Genomic DNA, 17,417 nt, shown 5'->3' on the forward strand with positions numbered 1-17,417 from the left:
TTGCGCACAAAACGCGACAAGATGGCTGCTGTAAGTTGCACCGAATTCTCCTCTACGCGGCTCGTTACTTACATTGACTTCAAACAATAGCCCGTGATGACCGTGTCAGACTCCAAGGACCTCCGAGGTCTCAACCTCATCGCAGCTCATTCTCATATTCGTGGTCTCGGCGTCGATGCGACAACTCTGGAGCCCAGAGCCTCGTCTCAGGGCCTCGTTGGACAGGAGAAGGCGCGAAAAGCTGCTGCTGTCATGCTACAAATGATCAAGGAAGGAAAGATTGCAGGCCGAGCCGTTCTTATTGCAGGACCCCCTAGGTACGTTGGCTCAGCCCTTCAACTGAATATGACGCGTGCTGAACTATGCAAAGCACTGGAAAGACCGCCATTGCCATGGGTATGGCACAATCTCTCGGCCCCGACGTCCCTTTCACAACCCTTGCGTCGTCAGAAATCTTTTCACTAGAAATGTCCAAGACCGAAGCCCTCACACAAGCTTTCCGAAAATCGATCGGTGTACGAATAAAGGAAGAGAGCGAAATTATGGAGGGAGAGGTTGTTGAGATTCAAATTGATCGCAGTGTCACCGGAAGCGCCAAGCAGGGGAAACTAACCATCAAGACAACCGACATGGAGGCGGTTTATGATATGGGCAGCAAGATGATTGATGCCATGACCAAGGAGCGCGTCATGGCCGGCGACATTATCTCGATAGACAAGTCTTCCGGCAAGATCACCAAACTCGGCCGATCCTACGCCCGATCTCGCGACTATGATGCCATGGGCGTCGATACAAAGTTTCTTCAATGCCCCGATGGAGAGCTTCAAAAGCGCAAGGAGGTCGTGCATACGGTCACTCTTCACGAGATCGATGTCATCAACTCGAGGACGCAGGGCTTCCTCGCTCTCTTTTCAGGCGACACGGGTGAGATTCGCAGCGAGATTCGAGATCAAATCAACACCAAGGTTGGTGAGTGGAAGGAAGAGGGCAAGGCTGAGATCGTTCCCGGTGTGTTGTTCATTGATGAAGTTCACATGCTCGACATCGAGTGCTTCTCATACATCAACCGAGCTCTCGAGGACGATCTGGCTCCCGTGGTCATCATGGCCAGCAACAGAGGCAACTCGCGCATTCGCGGAACCGACTACCGTAGCCCTCACGGATTGCCCCTCGACTTTTTGGACCGAGTTGCCATCATCAACACGCACTCCTACACCCCCGAGGAGATCAAGCAGATTATTTCGATTCGAGCGCAAGAAGAAGAGGTTGACGTGCACCCTGACGCTCTCGCCCTCCTTACCAAGATCGGCCAAGAGGCAGGTCTCCGTTACGCCAGCAATCTCATCACCACTTCGCAACTGGTTTCTGCCAAACGAAAGGCCAAGCAGGTCGAAGTCGGCGACGTGCAACGCAGCTTCCAGCTTTTCTATGACCCTGCGCGCAGCATCAAGTTCGTAGCCGAGTCGGAGAAGCGCCTAATCGGCAACACTGGTGCAGTGGACTTTTCAGTAGGCGCTTCTGTAAGCAACGGCGAGGAGAAGATGGATCTTAGTTAATTATCATGGCTAGCAGAGCCTGGCGTTTAAAGGGTATTGGAATGTGAAGGCGGGTAAACCCGAAGAGAGAAGGGCTATTTGTACCATACTGATTTGGCGTAGAATGGGATCGAACGAAAACTACGCTCGCAAAGGGATTACAAACCGTCCAGGTTATGTGTGACTCTCACAATGGAAACTTCGTGGTTTTGCTTATTTATGTTTACTAAATTACAGTCTGTTGACGAATGGCCTGTTCCTTTAACGGTAGAAAACGACTAGAGCCAGAATTACAACTGGCATTGATGAGCTTCGATCTCCAAGAGCTGATGCCACAGCGCATCCAACAAATATTGCAGTTTACGAAAAGCAAACCCGGCCATATCAGCAGTATAACAACACACGCTAGGTAACTGGTGGCCCATTCGTCCATCATATGTGCATCAAGATGTCAAAATGCTCGCTTATGGTTGAGAGCAGGGCTGGGCCTCAGTGGGTGTGATGTTGTAGTGCTTTGAAAAGGGATCATCAGTCGCTTCGCGCGGCACATGCTCGGTTATGGCAGCGAGACGCTCTGACTGCTCCTTGCCCCAGAACGTGGCGATGAATGCAAAGATAAGATCCAGACCGGAAGTGACCTAATGTGAGTCTCTGGTTAGACAACATGGAGCAGCTTTCGAGAAGCATCAAGAACTTACACCTGAAGAAGACCAGATTTTTCCGTCAATGACATAACGCGCGGGGGATACCCAATTCACTTTAGGCCCCATATCCTTCATCGTGGCCCAGGCATTCTTGTTAGTCGTTGCCATGTGTCCGTCCAAGACACCTGATCTGGCCGCAACACCAGCACCGGTGCAGATAGTCATCAGGATCTTGACCTTGGGGAACATCTTTGCGATATAGCTAGTAACAGCTTGCAGGTTCGGGTTTCGGGCGCCAGAACCACCAGGAACGATGAGAAGATCAAGGTCCAGCTCGTCGTCGAAAGTGTTGGTCGGTGGGACTGTGGGGAAGAAGCTTGAGTCGAACTTGTTCATAACCACAGGCTTTGTGGTCACTGGATCAAGTGTCTCTGCTATGAGGTGAAGGTTGAGCTTCTGGACGCTGAGCGACATGAGCTGGAGAGGATCCAGAGGGCCAAAGACATCAATCATGTCGAATCCCTGGAAAAGGACGACCCCGACAGTGCGGATCTGGGAGCCGGTGATGTTGGGAATGACACCAGGAGTGATACATGTTTGCTCGGCCTCTCGAATGAAGTTAGGGTAGGAATCTTCGTGTCTACCGATGGTTGATGCAGATGTTGTGACGAAGATGGCGAAGATGCCGGTGATAAGAGACGTTGAGATCTTCATGATAAACAAATATATACTTGACAACCAGTTTCAAAAGTATTCCAAAAAGAAACAAAACTTAAAATAGAGAACGTGTAAGTGTTCCTGAAAGAAAAGTACAGAACAACAACGACTACATACTACAGCGAAATACCAGTCTTTATATATATATGCATACACGATAGTAAATCAAAGACACCATCAATTGATCCATCAATCAACTTCGGACAAGTTCTCAATCCTTCATACCCATAGGGGATAACAACCTTCTCAAATCTGCTCTCGACCCGATTCTTTCATACTAGGTAAGGTAGCAACCCGTACAACACCCTGCAAGTCCCCGACGGTATCGGAAAAGAAAAGGAAACTCCCTTGACAGCCAATCATTATTGAGATTCTATCACAGCTTAAACGGCTTCAAATCCTTTGTGGACATTCAAACAATGCCACGCTAACCATAACCACCCAGACCAGGGTGTTAAGAAAGGCTCAAACAAGCTCCACCGCGCGCAAACCGGATAAAGAACAGAGTCACAAGTTGCCCGGTCGTATTTAATGTTTAGCCATATATATATATATTCCTTTTAGGCTCATAATAACTTGAAGTCCTTGCTTCAACTTTAACGTTATTTGAAACAGCCATTGATCATTAGCACTGTTGATCAAGTCCCAGTCTTTTCGTATTAGCATCGTGAGACACTTGAAGATGTAAACGCTCAGAGTCCGAATTGGTTTATGTTACATATATGTGTATTGTATGTATTTCTTGAAACTGTTAAATTTGACTGCTCCCTTCATTCTTGCGTTGATTGCATTAGCAAAATATCCTCTCATCTCGTGGCTTCTCCGAGCCAGTATCTAGCCTAAATTCGTACATCGTTATTACGACTCATATTGGGTATCCTACCATGCCAACAGAGCAAACCTCTGAGTTCAGCTTCTTGTTGAAGCCTGTTCGCTGCCAAAAGGGAGACCGTTCATCCCACCAACGCCGGTACACACCGAGAAATGGCCGCCCATCTCCCTTAGTCCAAACTCGAAAGAATTATCCCCGCCGCATGTCTATAAATTTACAGCACACACCATCCCCCCAGCTGACTAAGGAGGCTCATGGGTGTTCTTCCAGAGTGGTAATCTGAGCCTCCAAAGCTTTGTTTCCTTTAAGTAGATCCTCCAGCCATTCCGCAGCCATTGCAAGCATGGTACTTTTGCTGAAACCACCACCGCGAAGTCCAGGAACAAGCTCGCATAGATCGTCGAAGCCCTCCTTGATAAGGGTACGCCTTTTTTGCTCGCTCTTTATGTGATTTTCGCGTTTCTGTTCTTCTGAAAGATTTTCTCTTGACAACTTGGCTGCGTTGACCGCCGACTTTCGACGCTTTCCGCTAGAAACCTCATTGACGACATGTGAGGTGATCGAGCCTACACGCTCCGCCTTGGGTTTTCGCCTTCGAACAGGCTTTGCGATACCGGCCTCGTCTTGTGTCTCATCATTTGGCGCATCCTTGCTGTTTCTACTCTTTCTCCTTTTCCTAGGGGGCGTGTTTACCTCTTGCACTTTCGAGAACTCAGATAGTCTACTATGTGGGAGTTGTGCTTTGGCTTGAAGTGGACTGTTAGGCCGTGTATTGCCGGCACTCTGACTCTGGGCCAGGCAATTGAGCATCTCCAATTGATCTTTAGATAGAGACTCGCTGGTTTCCTTCTCTGAGCTTGGAGTATAAGTAATTTGGTTGAAATTGGCATCGGAACCCCACTGGTACTCGATGGGTGGTACTCGATGCTGGCGCAACTCATGGGCCCCCATATTCCAATCCGGATAGTGCTCTTGCTCGCTGGCTGCTACACTGCGCCGGTGTTCTTCGCGAAACTCTTCCAATGGCTGATGACGGAGGTGCCCTACTGGAGGACCTATTGGCCTTTGCACTGGATTATCCACTCCATTTGACTGATGTCGCTGGTTTAAACCATTATTTTGAACGAGAGTCGCGGCCGCAAGTATCACGTCATCAGAGGCACGCCCATGCTCGCTCTGGTGTTGTGAATGGATCGGGGGTGGCGGTGGAGGAGGCATCATGTGGGATCCCATAGATGTTAAGCCGTGAAATTCATGGATGTTATGAGAAAGCCCTTGCGATGACGGTTCGCCCAACGAAGATCCAGGCTGTTGGCCAAACGAAGTACTAGATCCCATAAACTGTGGAGGAAGATCAAACCAATTATCGCTGAAGTGTAGACCCTCGCCGTAGGACACGTTGTAATGATCAGTTGTCATGTCGTCGAAAAAGGTTGAAAGGACTTTGTTGTCATTTTCTGATAAGAGAGGAGCACCAGGGGCGGGCTCGGGCGGATCGGCAATAGGAGGATCTTGGTCAGAAGCCATTTGATCTAGTAGAGATTCAAGTCAGCATCTTGGTCTGTGGCTCTGGCAGAATGCTTGGGCAAGTAATATACATACAGCCAAAAGGCCCAAAAGGGTCTGGGGGTGGTTGCGACGAACCCATCCTTGGAGCGTGCTGTACGACGAGCATGGATGCGCCTTTCCTTATATTGGGCTTCTGCTGAGAATACTGGCTTTAGGATTTTGGACCAGCTAATAGTATTGGTTGGCGTGGTGTCGATACCCAGCGCCTTCGAAGACGGGGTAGCAGGCCGTAGAGTTCTTCGTCCGATGTCAAAGGTTGATGCAGGTAGAAATTGAGCCAGTAGCTGTCTAGTATACAGCGGGCGGTCGGCGAGAACGAGACTCCAGGATGGCTAGCCGTGATTCGATTCGCTGTGCTTGAAGCATAAAGGAGCTACTAGCAATACGGGCTGTGGGAGCGTTGGAAATCGAATCGCTGGTATGTAAGGGCAAGCAGGTCGAAATGCTGATGTTGAAAAGAATGATTCGCAGGTATTTGTGGATTTTGGGTGAGTGCATATATCAAATGCACACTCTCGTTGCATGTGCTTTTCATATAAACGTCGAGCAACTGTAGAGACGGTTAAGCTGGTTCGGGAGATGACTAGGAATACTGTGGTTTAGAGCATGTCGAGGTTGAAGCTAAAGAGAAATCGCCGGATTGTATGATTGCAGAGCTGTGTGGTTTTACTCAAAAGACGGAAGTGAACAAGAGCGACAGGGGACTAAGACAACGAGTTGGAAAGGAAAGTGCATGTGGTGAAAGACGTGCATCAATGCGTCACATCACACCCGCGTCCCAGGTGAACGAGGACAGACAAGGAGCAACTAGGGCCCGGCTTCTTCTGCTCGGACCTTCATAGGACAGCACTTGTAATTTGGCCTGGAAAGGTTAGAAAATACCTTGCAAAAAAGGTCAAATGGCAAGTAGTGGCCGAGAAGAGGATGGGAGGGTTGGGAAGGAGGGTGGAGGTGGTGGTAGTGATAGTGGTAAGTGGTGGTTAACTACCTAGGTACTAACCTGGGTATGTTATGTACAGTAGTCTACTAAAGTAAGTAGTAGGTAGGCACGGCACGGTAGGTAAAGTGGTTTAGGTAGGCGCAGACGGTGTTGGCGTCAAGTTGGAGATGGGGATGGCGGGTGGGGAGTCCACCGTGACTGCCCTGCTCGCGTGTATGTAGGTAACGGCGCGGAAGGTGGAAGCCGCGGGCGTGTAGCTGCTACTTGGGGACAAAGTAGTCAAGTTTTTGGAGAAACACATTGGAAAGCGAGAGTTGAACGGTAATTGGACCCGTTGACCTGGTCTCGGCAGCTTCTCGACCGTCCCAGCCATGTGGGGTTGCCTCGGAACTTTGCACGCGCCTCTTCTCCAAGTATCGTATACCTCAGTCTGGCGTGCTTTATTTCTGCGTCCCCATGCTCACCTCCCTGCTGGATCACTGTGTCACCTGCAACTTTTATCGACGTCGACCAAAGTTTTGAGCCTTTAAGAACCTTGATTTGAAAGGTATCTCGGAGAATATATCACGGGTGTTGTTGAGTAGCCTCAAGCCCTACTGAAAGGATAAAAAAGGCCCGGTTTCCCTCGTCTTGTTCAACAATCAATCCACCAGCAAAACTCACCAACACATTCGTCGTCGCTCTCCGAGGCTCCCGGTATGGGGTCATCGTTATGACGTATCTTTATATCCATAATCTGCCACCCCAACTGCAGCATATGCATCTATGGGACTATCACATGCTTCGATTTCGACTTCAGATCTCCCAACAGCTCTATTCTGCGACCCAGTTGACGACGCCTCAGCTCCAGCTGCCATTCATTCGTCCAGCCAAGCCTCAAAGGACAGACAGTGATCCAAGTTTTAATTGGTTCTGCCTCTGCATTTTTCGCCTGCTGGGAGGGTCGAGAATCTAGTCATCTTGGCGTAGTACCCAGCAGCCAGCAGACTGACTGCAGATTATGTTGCTGGTCACTTGACTCATAACTTACTTCTAGTCAGCGATATCATGAGGCTGAAGCGAACCAACAGAATTCTATCATCTGAATCAGCATAGCGTCAAGCATATGCGCCGATGCCGCCCTTTTCCCACGGAAACTCGACAAACGCGACGGACCTTGTTTACTCGACTTTGCGATCACAACCTCTGTTTTTTCTCTCTCCCAAATACCGTGACTCGTGACCACGATCGGCCCGTGCGACAAGTTATAACACTCTATGCAATATTCAGGATTAAGTCAAACAGGGGCCAAGACAGTCCAAGAAAGACCTTCTGAGAAAGGAATGATGTCGACTGAAATCATGCTTCAAGGGGAGATCAGGTCAGGAAGAAAAGCCGAAACCTGTTCGAGGTCCGAAATTTGGCGTGGGTCTTCCCTGTCGCAGGTCGTTTTCGAGAACATTTCATTCCATGTGCGAATGTGTATTAATGATGATTCTAGCCTAATGCAGATAGATGTTGGTCAAGTCCTGGAGTGTCAAATTTCGTTATCGCACGCGGGACTTTGACTTGATGCATAGTGCGCAGCCTTTCCTAATTTTCGTCAGTACTTCCATGATATTCTAGATTCAAGCAAAAGGTCTTGCTTGCTTGGTCTGTGATAGCATCGTAAGATTTTCCAACTCGGTCTCATAGAGTAAAATTTACGTACCAGACCCATATTGTGTACCTGCTTTCATCCTAATGAGGCAGCTGCACAAGGCACCCCTGTACCCCAGAATTACACACAGCCGCCCTGGAGCTCAGGTAGTGGGACCCTGTCGACCACATGCAAATACGCTTATGCCTGTACCTGTACCTGTACCTGAAAGCGTTGGTTAGTGATAACCTCACTCACTCACTCAGCCAGCTTGACTTAATTTTACATACGAGTATCCATCTTTGGCCTAATAACTTGATCCTCCTCGACCGTTAACGGCTACAACGTTGCATATCAGAAACTTCTTTCAGGTCCCGCACCTACCTAGACAGTCCTAAACTAAACGGTTCTCTGCTCTGACTTGAGCTGAACCCCTGAACTACCGTCATCGTCATCATCAACCCCTCCAATTCGGACGATATCCGCACAATTCTCCTGGGCTTATTTACTCATTGTGCATTTGCTGGACCGTTTCATACTTTCAGCCCATTTCGGAGTTGTTACTCAAAGGATATCGTTCCCCAGGTGAGTGAGTGTACGGTAGTTCTCTGATTACACCCTCCCAAAGATTTGCGGCTCCATCACCAAACAAAGTAACTGCGCATGCTACATTCCCTACAGCCCTGCCATGGCTCATGTCAGAGCCGTTGAATATTTCACGCCCTATGTCCTCCGGGGACGAACCGCGATGCACTTTCACGCGCAACATCTTGAATATCAAGCCGAGGCTCAAGTGAGAGCTCGGCGAGGCAACTTGAAGTCTCCACACACAACGTTAGAGAAGGAGTTATCATATCAACTCCTTATTGTTCATCTTATTAAAACAGCCTCAACTATCCTTCGTCGTCCTTGTCATCAAAAGTTTCACATCCAATCTGCGGAACAAACTGCCAGTGCATCAGGTAGCGGATGTCACCGGCTCTGGACCTTTCACCTCCCTTTTTCGATTTCCTTTACACCATCTTTGCTATATTTTTCATCCTCCTTGGCAGGGGTAGTCCAGTTACTGACCGGTCAGAAATAGAGCACATACAGTATCCCCGCGAAGACTTTCGCCCATACCCACCTCCGAGTGCCAATTACCCTCGTCTCCGGCAGCAGGTGCCGTAGCCCTGCGTAGGATCTTCATTTATGCCGGAGCATTATGCCTGTACTTGATCTACGGCCTACCCGTAAAGGGCCCCTGAGGCTCGATTCTGTCCCCGAGATCCTCCGCCCGTTGATTCGGGCCTATCTCTTGGGCTATGCATCTGCCGTGGCGCCCCGGCTCTTGACATTAGTGTTACAGCATGTTGCTAAGAGAAGGCGGAAAGCAGCCAATCAACTCTCTCTGGACCTTGACGATAGCTCATTCTTCAGGTCTGCGATACGCATAGTGAAGACCGGATTCAACCCACAGCGATTCCCAACTTTCTGCGCCATTCTAGCTGGTGGCACTACTCTTTTGCAGGTAAGTAAAACAAGTTTTCGTGAAATCTTCCATCTAGTTTGCTAGAAATGGCGTTCGTTGCTTCTCCGTTACTGTATCATCGTGCTCAGTTGCCAAGAATACCTAAAGGAACGATATGTCATAGGCACTAGACCGTAGCTAACACGTTACAAGGAACCCTTGAAGAGTATTCTAGAGAAAACTGCCAAAGGTCTCAGTGAGGCAGGTCGTTTGAGGCAAGTACAGCCTCATCCCGGCAAAAGACTGGTATCCATTACTAACTCGATCTTCTCAGACTGGCGAGATGGCTAGCTACATTCCTTGCTGCATGGTTTGGTCTGCGTCTTCTGCACTCATACGAGGGCCGAGCATATACAGAAACAGTACCGCCGAAGGAAGGATCGCCCCCTAATACGGAACCTCAGACTGTCAGGTTCGCTGGTCGAACAATGGATCTAACCCTGTTTGCTGTTACTCGAGCCCTCGATGTTGTTGTTGGTGATGTTTGGGCAAGGCACAAGGCCCGCCGCCTAGCTTCCAACAAGTGGACAAAGGTAGAGCACGCACTTCTTCTGATCATCACCCATGTAGGTTTGCTAATATTCCTGATAGACTGAACGATTCGTTTCCAGATTCGTTGACCCCCTGGTTTTCGCCTCCTCCTCAGGCCTTGTGATGTGGGCTTGGTTTTATCATCCAAAACGTCTTCCACGGAGCTACAACAAATGGATCACGTCGGCTGCCTCTGTAGACCTGCGTCTCATTGAGGCTCTTCGACGTTGTCATACAGGCGAATTCCAGTATGGCAAGGAGACGGGACAGGCACACCTTCTTCAGGGAATGTGCGTTGACTATGAGTGGCCCCTTGCCTGGGGAGATCCCGCCGTTGTTGTACCCATTCCGTGTCAAATGGTTCATATGTCAAGCGGACCTTCGTGCGAGTATCATGCCATTAGTCGCTTCTTTCGAGCCTGGAAGTGGTCAATGGCCACATACTTGCCCCTAACGCTTGCTCTCGCCCTACGTAACCCGTCTCGCAAAGCTCTGCGCCGGGCCATTGTCTCATCTTGCCGTTCATCTAGTTTTCTCGCAACCTTTATCACCCTTTTCTACTATGGTGTGTGTCTCAGCCGCACACGCATCGGACCCCGGCTTCCCGGTGGCACCACTATTGAGCGTCGTCAACACATGGACAGTGGAATTTGTGTTGGCACGGGCTGTTTTCTTTGTGGTTGGAGCATCTTGATCGAGACGGAAGGTCGGAGGAAGGACATTGCATTGTTTGTAGCCCCACGAGCCCTGGCTACGATCCTACCTCGACGATACTCGTTGGACAAGGAGTGGCGAGAGAGGCTAGTATTCGCCATCAGCACAGCGATCGTATTTACCTGCGTTTCGGAAAACCCCGACCGAGTACGAGGTGTTTTTGGAAAGATGCTCAAAATGGTACTCAGTGCATAGGACCAGGTGAGCTGGTAGAGGGCAAGGCCCCAGGGGTTTGATCTGCCGTCCTGCTACTTTTTCTTCTTGCTGTTATTATCGGTATATCCAATGTATGACAGGTCCACACTTTGATAGAATATTGTACGAAATGATAATGTATAATTAACCTCACGCAAACATCACACCAATCCTGTTTTTACTGTAAAACTGTAACTCAATTGCCTGTATTAATCTAATCCTCCGGCCTGTCTGCTATCCCTTGAACCAAGCAACTGCTCCCAGCACGAAGATGCACGCCAACATGTCGCTTCTCACTGTTGTGAAGATTTGACCATAGCGCATCACGATTTCAATGTAACCCTTGGCAGGCTGTGGTACGAACTGCATCACAGTGCCCACGATGCCAGCAGGCGGGCTACCCCTCCTATCGAGGAAGAACCTGGTTGTGAGGAGGAGAGTCTCCGCAGTCGCAAACGTCCAGAAGAATAGCTTTTTGCGATGCTCGAGCTCCGTCTCCATCTCGGGCTCGGCGGCTGCAATAAGGGGATCCGCAGGTGTTGTGCCAGCAAGGGCGGCACGCTCACGTTCGATCTTGCTACCGGTAAAGGGGGTGAGAAAAACAATGTAGAAGCCGAGACCAAGAGCAACAATGGCGTGAAGAAGGCGCCAAAGGTTTGTAGAAGCACTGCTGCGCACAGCAGTTTGAGGTACCGGTTGTCCTTGACCAGGTACTGCGCCGGGCATGCCAGGGAAAGGTGGCATGGATCCTGCAGGAAGTCCTGCACCAGCCATGAGCTGGGACATCATCTTCATCATGGGGTCCTCCTCGACGCCACCAGGAGCAGGGCTTGCAGTGCCGCTACCATTGCCGCGCTCGAAGCCAAGCATCATCTGTCGCAACTGGTCTTCTGAGATATTGGGCTCCGGGGTCTCGGGGGCACTCGCACGTGAAGTATCAGCGCGCTTGGTCTCGTAGTAGTGTTCTGAGATGTCAACTTCGTCGGGGTCCGCATGCTGGGCAGTCGAAGATGCTACAGATGCTGAGGCAGCGGGAGCTGGTGTGGGAGCGTCAGTCGCTGTGGTAGTTGCGATAGCAGGTTCAGGTTCTATAAAATTTTGTTAGCATCTAGCAATCACAATAAGATGAGAGCATGTGTATTATTACCTCCTGGAATCCGGCCCCCTAGACCGGTGATCTTGTTGAGTCTTGCGGAACCTCCAGCCTTGAGCTTTGCTTCGCGGCGTTCCTTGCGAAGACGGGCCTGCTCGGCAGCTCGCTGAGCAGCAGCATCCTCTGGGCTTTGTGTTGTCTCTGTCATGACTTGATACTTTTCTGGTGACAACGTGTATTGAAAGGATAAAAGTCGACTGGCGTCTAGGTAATCACGATGAAATGGTGCTTTCACCCAAAGTGGAGTGCGGCGAGCGTTGAGCTGGGACCGACATGACAGCTGGCCATGATGTAGGGCAAATGTCTGGAACTTACCCTATACCATCTAGCAAAGGCAACTGCCAACATCGATAGAAACTCTCGTGATCATAAACACTCTAGTATTGCCTTTGCATTTCATACTTTATCATTTAAACGCAATTCTTCGAGCTTTTATTTCAAAATCGCATTTTATGTTGTTTTGATATTGCTAGTAAGGATCGCGAACTCAACTACCATGGTCGTCACATAAGTTTCAATCATCAAAAGTCTAACCAATCACGACAGAAAGTACAGGCCGTATAGTACCTAGACTGTGACAACTGCGACGATTGCTGGCATATAAAGATATCGTTTTATTCTAAATGGTTTACACGGAATGATTCATATCAAGACAATACTGTAGAAAACACATAACAACGTTGGCATATACCTTTTCTAATCTACCAAATGTTTAGCGTGGGTGTCATCGTGAATATCATTCCCAATCATGCACCATTCGCTAAACTATTCAACTACCACAGCCCGTCATACACGCTCCATAGGCAAGGTGCAAATCATGCTGTATTATAAAAACTCTGCTCATGGTGTAGCCTTGCTCATGCTAACCAGTCGCTTGACACCAACCTGTAGTCGAATTAGTTAAACACTCGAGTCGTTGTTATCAGGGGAACTTACCATCCAGTTGCCACACTCCTCAGTCTTGTCTCGCTGAATCTCGACCTGCAGTTTGTGCGCACCGTCGTAGTTCTTGGCCTCAAGAGCATTGGCGAGCTCAGTCAATTGCTCAATTGTGTCAGGCTTGACAAGTTCCTCATTGTTGAGATGGTCAAAGAGCAACCCAAGTCGCTTCTGTGTATCCTTGACCTGAGGCGCAAAAGTCGCAGGAGCTTTGGAAGCGACTCGCTGCATATCTTGGTTCAGGATATCCACCAACCGTTGAGCGCTGGGAGGGATATGTGATCGGTCACCGGCAGGATGTCTGGCCTTGGCAGGCGCTGACTGGGGAGGAGGAGGGGTTGGCCTGGGAGATGCAGTACCAGCAGGCCCTCCAGGAGGCCCAGGTCGATTCATAGGAGGCGGCCCTGTTGGTGGTGCAGATGGCTGGCTAGGAGGAGCACCGTATGGTGAGGGAGCATACTGGCCAGGAGTTGACTGCTGGGGCGGGGCGCCAAAAGAACCGGCCGGGGGAGGACGGCTGGTGGCTCCAGGAGGTGGTACAGATCCTGGGGGCTGGCTGAATTGTTGCTGTGGCTGAGCTGTAGGAGTGGGAGCATATCGGTTGGAAGGTGGTGCCGCAGCAGGAGGGGCATTGTACGGCGATGCAGTCCGTGGGAGAGCGTTTGGCATTGGCGAAGGGATTGCGCCGGCAGCGGGAGGAGGGGGTGCGTAAGGGTTGTGGCCACCGGCAGCTGGAGGGGGAGGAGCCTGGAAGTTCTGGGGAGGAGCTGCTAGGGGAGATTGAACCCGAGGGGGCGCGGATCCCTTGGGAGGAGGAGGAGGAGGAGTCGCTCCAGTTCGTTGCCCATAAGGAGAACCGCCGGGGGGCGGAGGAGCACTTGTGCCTGGCTGGCCGGGGAAAGGCGAAGTGATAGGCTGGACATTGGGCGTGCTTCTGCGTGCTGGAGGTGCCTTGGTCACAAGAGGCACGTCATTCCAGTTGTCCATATTCTTTACCTTGGCCGCAGGTGTTACCGACGAGGGAGTGGTGTTTCGAGGAGGACCGCCCATTGGGGGAGGTGCCAAAGGAGCCGGTGCACCGTAACCAGGTTGAGCGGGAGCGCCGTAACCAGACTGAGCGGGAGCGCCATAGCCAGGCTGGGCAGGAGCACCATATCCTGGTTGAGCAGCAGGTTGATAGCCACCTGGTGCACCATAACCGTGTTGCGCAGGAGCGGCAAAACTGTTATGTGGCTGATAAGGGTTTGTAGGGGGCTGGTAATGCTGTGCAGGCGATCCAGTAGATCGAGGAGCAACAGGGCTTGGAGCAATGTTGCTGTAAGGGTTGGCAGGGCCGGAGCCGGTTATGGTTCCAGGGACAAGTGCCGGCTGAGGAGGCTGATATCCGACAGTAGGCTGAGCTCGGGACGTGGTTCGGCTTGACGATGCTGGCACTCGGGCAGCGGGCTGGGCAGCAGGCTTCTTGGTAGCTAGGCGCACGCGGTTTCTCGCCAGCTCAGCAGCAGGATAATTCGAAGGAAGAAGATCGAGATACTTCTGAGCAGTCTCGAGCTGCCCATGACCAGCCAGGATATCAGCATACTCGGTGTACTTGTTGTACAGAGTGGAAAGCTTCCAGTCCGAGTCTAAATTCGTCTCGCTATCCTGGAACTTGGTGGCATGGCGGAAGACGGTGACCTTTTCGATAAAGTTCTGCAGCGATCGGGCATGAACAGAAAAGGTAGAGTCGCCAGACTCCTCCTTCAGTCCAGCCTGCTCAGCTTCATCGAGCTCAGCAGCCCAGATGGACACCACCTTCTCAAGCTTGGAACCGACCAGGTAGCAGAACGAAGCATCCTTTCGGTCTCCCTCCTCGTTGATTCGGTCACCCAGCGCCTCGCAGAGATCCGAGAATTCAGCCGGGTCGGAGAATGTGCAGAGAATAGCCATGGTCTCTTTCCAGCTTTCTAGATCGGCGTTGTAGACCACGTCCCAGAGGTTCTTTGTAATAACGGAACCGAGCAGACGCATATAGCTTGGCATATCAGTCTTGCGCGACAGGTAGGCAGCTTGAACCTTGTCAACCAGTTCTTGACCACCACAGTTGGCAATCAAGAATGCGTCAGCAAAGCGATCCTCTTTGAGACACAGATCAGTTGCCTTGGCAAAGTTTCCAAGCATCAGGGCAGTTGTGATACTCTTCTCAACAGAAGTGTCAGTGTCGCTGAAAAGATGGAAGGGGTTATCTGTCTTGGCACCCTTGGTAGCAGCGAGGTTGGACAGGAAATCATCGCCATCGCCCTCGGCGCCGTCAAAGAAGCTCGAGACACGCTTGTGCTTCTTTTCCCCGGTATCCTCGGATGATGTTTTGGCTTCGTCTTCCTCTTGAGCCTCCTCAGTCGTTTCTTCAGCACTGCCGTTCGTGAGATCGTCCTTCTTGAAACCAAGATATTCGACAATCTTTTCACGTGGGTTTTCGCCAACCAAAGTCCCCATTACCTCCCAGTCGGCCTTTTCTTCATCAGTCTTGGCATTCTCGACTCGATCGGAACAAATCTCAGTGATGTTGCCAGAAGCAATATCCTCCTGGAACTTCTGGGTGGCAGAAGAAACATCAGAGTCAACAGAGAAGTTGGTGATCGTGATCTTGGAGGAGCGCTTTTGGCCAGGCTGGGTGGCATTGGGCTTGAAGACAACGATCTTTCCACCGAAACCAAAAGAGGCACCGACGGGTCTCTCGAACCAGTTGGGGGCCTTAGCCAAGGACCACGAGGCGTCCTGAGGCTGATCCTGAGCAGCCCGGAAGAAGTCCTCGTCATCAAGGTTCTTCTCAGCTGCGGCCTTGGAGGTATCGGGGTTGGTGTTTTGGAGAGTCTGCACAGTGATTTTGCCATCGAAGCTGGCAGTCGCTGAAAGGTTGGGGTTATGAGGGTTGAAACGGGTGAGGAAAGTCCAGTTGGTCACTTCGGGCAATTCGCCGTATCGCTCGCCAGTGCTAGGGTTCCACACAATAGTTCGGTTGTCCTTGCCCGACGAAAGCAAGAGATCGGCATCTTGCTGGCACCAAGATAGAGAGAGAATGCCAGACTCGTGTCCCTGAAGTGTCTTCTCAGGAGCATTGGAGTTTCGAAGGTTCCATAGCAGGATGACAGGGTTGTTGTCATCTGGGGTTGCTGTCAGGAGCTTCGTTGAGTTGTTGGGATCCCAAGCAATAGAGCTGACAGCCTTTCGGTTGTTGTTGAGAGTTAAAGAAGCCTTCTTAGTCTTTAGATCCCAGACTGTGACAAAACCGCCGTTTCCACCGGTGGCAAGAATATGCGAAACTTTTTGGTTCCATGCGAGACATTCGATATCGTCGGATCGGGCAGCAGCGTTTCCCAGTCGGAAGGGGTTGTCAATATCGTTGACGTCGTAGATGAAGAGTTCTCCTTTAGCGCCAGCTGTGGCTAGAATCTGAGGCTTCAATGGGTTGAATTCTAATGTCTTAATTGGACCGCTGTGTTTTGATGTCTGGGAGATAAGGGCATCTGAATCTCCGGCAATGAGCTTCTCGGCATCCCAAAGATCCAGAGATCCATTCTCGAGGGCACCGGCGATGATACCCCGGGGATGATCCTCATTGGGAGGACCCCATGCGACATCGTAAAACCTGGGAAGTTGATCAGAACGTGGTGTTTTCTATGCGCGAGCTTGTATCTACCTAGCGTCGGTGCTGATGCTGGCGACAGGTTGTAGCTCGAGGCCCTGCTGTTGATCGTCTAGAGCAAGATCCCAGAGTTCAAGCTTGCTCTCGTCTGAAAAATCGACGTCAACAGCTCCAGCACGAGTACCAGTGACTAAAATGGGCTTGCCAGCACCTGGAGACCAGGCGAAGGCGGCCGTTCGGGGAATCTCTCGAAGGCGCACCATGATGGTGATGGCGGGGAGTTGATGGACTTATGCGACGAATGTACCAGTTCAGAATAACGTTTTGATATAACGACAAAGCTTATAAAGACAGAAAATGGGCAATTATGACCGGGGACAAGCCATAAAGTTCACAATGAGTATGTCACCTCTGCCCGCAGTAATGCTTCAAAAGAAAGTGAAGCAAAGCGAGACCAGGTCGGTGGAGGTGCGTCTTGTAGTGGGAGGTATGATGCCAGATTGCAGGCTGCCCCGTACTTGCTCCTGAGCTCCCTATGGCCACGTCCGTGCCTCCTGAGTTGTCGAGGAGGTGGGGCCAAGCTATCACGTGCAGAAAGCTTCTATCCCATATTCTACCTACCACCTCCATAGGTACTAAGTCAATTGCAGACAGCTCATAAGACATTATGAGGAATGAAGAAAGCTGAGCCGAATAGTGACTACTAATAGTTGTTTGTAGAATGGATAATAATGGTGAAGTCAAGATGAAGGTCGCAGCAACATAGACGCCCACTTGTCTGTGACTCCAAACAGATACACTCAATTGAACACGCCAATACATCAAGAACCGAAATTCAATCGAGGAACTATTTGCTATGTATCCTAACTATCTTCCATCATCATTATGAACATGG

General features: G+C 50.5%; 6 protein-coding genes across 6 annotated transcripts, besides 1 other annotated feature; 2 read left to right on the top strand and 4 right to left on the bottom strand.

The window, feature by feature from the left end:
* Positions 1 to 21: 21 nt before the first annotated feature.
* Positions 22 to 1,556, top strand: FPSE_00973 (uncharacterized protein; the record flags this gene model as incomplete). The annotated part of the gene is made up of 3 exons (XM_009254093.1): positions 22 to 30; positions 91 to 317; positions 371 to 1,556. 3 exons carry the CDS (start codon positions 22 to 24, stop codon positions 1,554 to 1,556), a joined length of 1,422 nt encoding a protein of 473 aa, XP_009252368.1.
* Positions 1,557 to 1,999: 443 nt separating this feature from the next.
* On the bottom strand, positions 2,000 to 2,893 carry FPSE_00974 (uncharacterized protein; the record flags this gene model as incomplete). The annotated part of the gene is made up of 2 exons (XM_009254094.1): positions 2,000 to 2,173; positions 2,234 to 2,893. The coding sequence occupies 2 exons, from the start codon at positions 2,891 to 2,893 to the stop codon at positions 2,000 to 2,002; spliced, it is 834 nt and encodes a 277-aa protein (XP_009252369.1).
* A 1,087-nt stretch (positions 2,894 to 3,980) lies between these two features.
* On the bottom strand, positions 3,981 to 5,376 carry FPSE_00975 (uncharacterized protein; the record flags this gene model as incomplete). Its single annotated transcript, XM_009254095.1, has 2 exons — positions 3,981 to 5,260; positions 5,331 to 5,376. The coding sequence occupies 2 exons, from the start codon at positions 5,374 to 5,376 to the stop codon at positions 3,981 to 3,983; spliced, it is 1,326 nt and encodes a 441-aa protein (XP_009252370.1).
* An 865-nt stretch (positions 5,377 to 6,241) lies between these two features.
* Positions 6,242 to 6,278: a microsatellite.
* A 2,781-nt stretch (positions 6,279 to 9,059) lies between these two features.
* Positions 9,060 to 10,805, top strand: FPSE_00976 (uncharacterized protein; the record flags this gene model as incomplete). The annotated part of the gene is made up of 4 exons (XM_009254096.1): positions 9,060 to 9,365; positions 9,519 to 9,561; positions 9,657 to 9,898; positions 9,957 to 10,805. 4 exons carry the CDS (start codon positions 9,060 to 9,062, stop codon positions 10,803 to 10,805), a joined length of 1,440 nt encoding a protein of 479 aa, XP_009252371.1.
* A 234-nt stretch (positions 10,806 to 11,039) lies between these two features.
* FPSE_00977 (uncharacterized protein) lies at positions 11,040 to 12,106 on the bottom strand (the record flags this gene model as incomplete). Its single annotated transcript, XM_009254097.1, has 2 exons — positions 11,040 to 11,893; positions 11,953 to 12,106. 2 exons carry the CDS (start codon positions 12,104 to 12,106, stop codon positions 11,040 to 11,042), a joined length of 1,008 nt encoding a protein of 335 aa, XP_009252372.1.
* A 692-nt stretch (positions 12,107 to 12,798) lies between these two features.
* Positions 12,799 to 16,785, bottom strand: FPSE_00978 (uncharacterized protein; the record flags this gene model as incomplete). Its single annotated transcript, XM_009254098.1, has 3 exons — positions 12,799 to 12,843; positions 12,895 to 16,525; positions 16,577 to 16,785. The coding sequence occupies 3 exons, from the start codon at positions 16,783 to 16,785 to the stop codon at positions 12,799 to 12,801; spliced, it is 3,885 nt and encodes a 1,294-aa protein (XP_009252373.1).
* Between the last annotated feature and the right edge of the window lie 632 nt (positions 16,786 to 17,417).

The sequence above is a fragment of the Fusarium pseudograminearum genome, chromosome 3, assembly GCF_000303195.2.
Source record: "Fusarium pseudograminearum CS3096 chromosome 3, whole genome shotgun sequence".
Classification (NCBI taxonomy): Eukaryota; Fungi; Ascomycota; class Sordariomycetes; order Hypocreales; family Nectriaceae; genus Fusarium; species Fusarium pseudograminearum.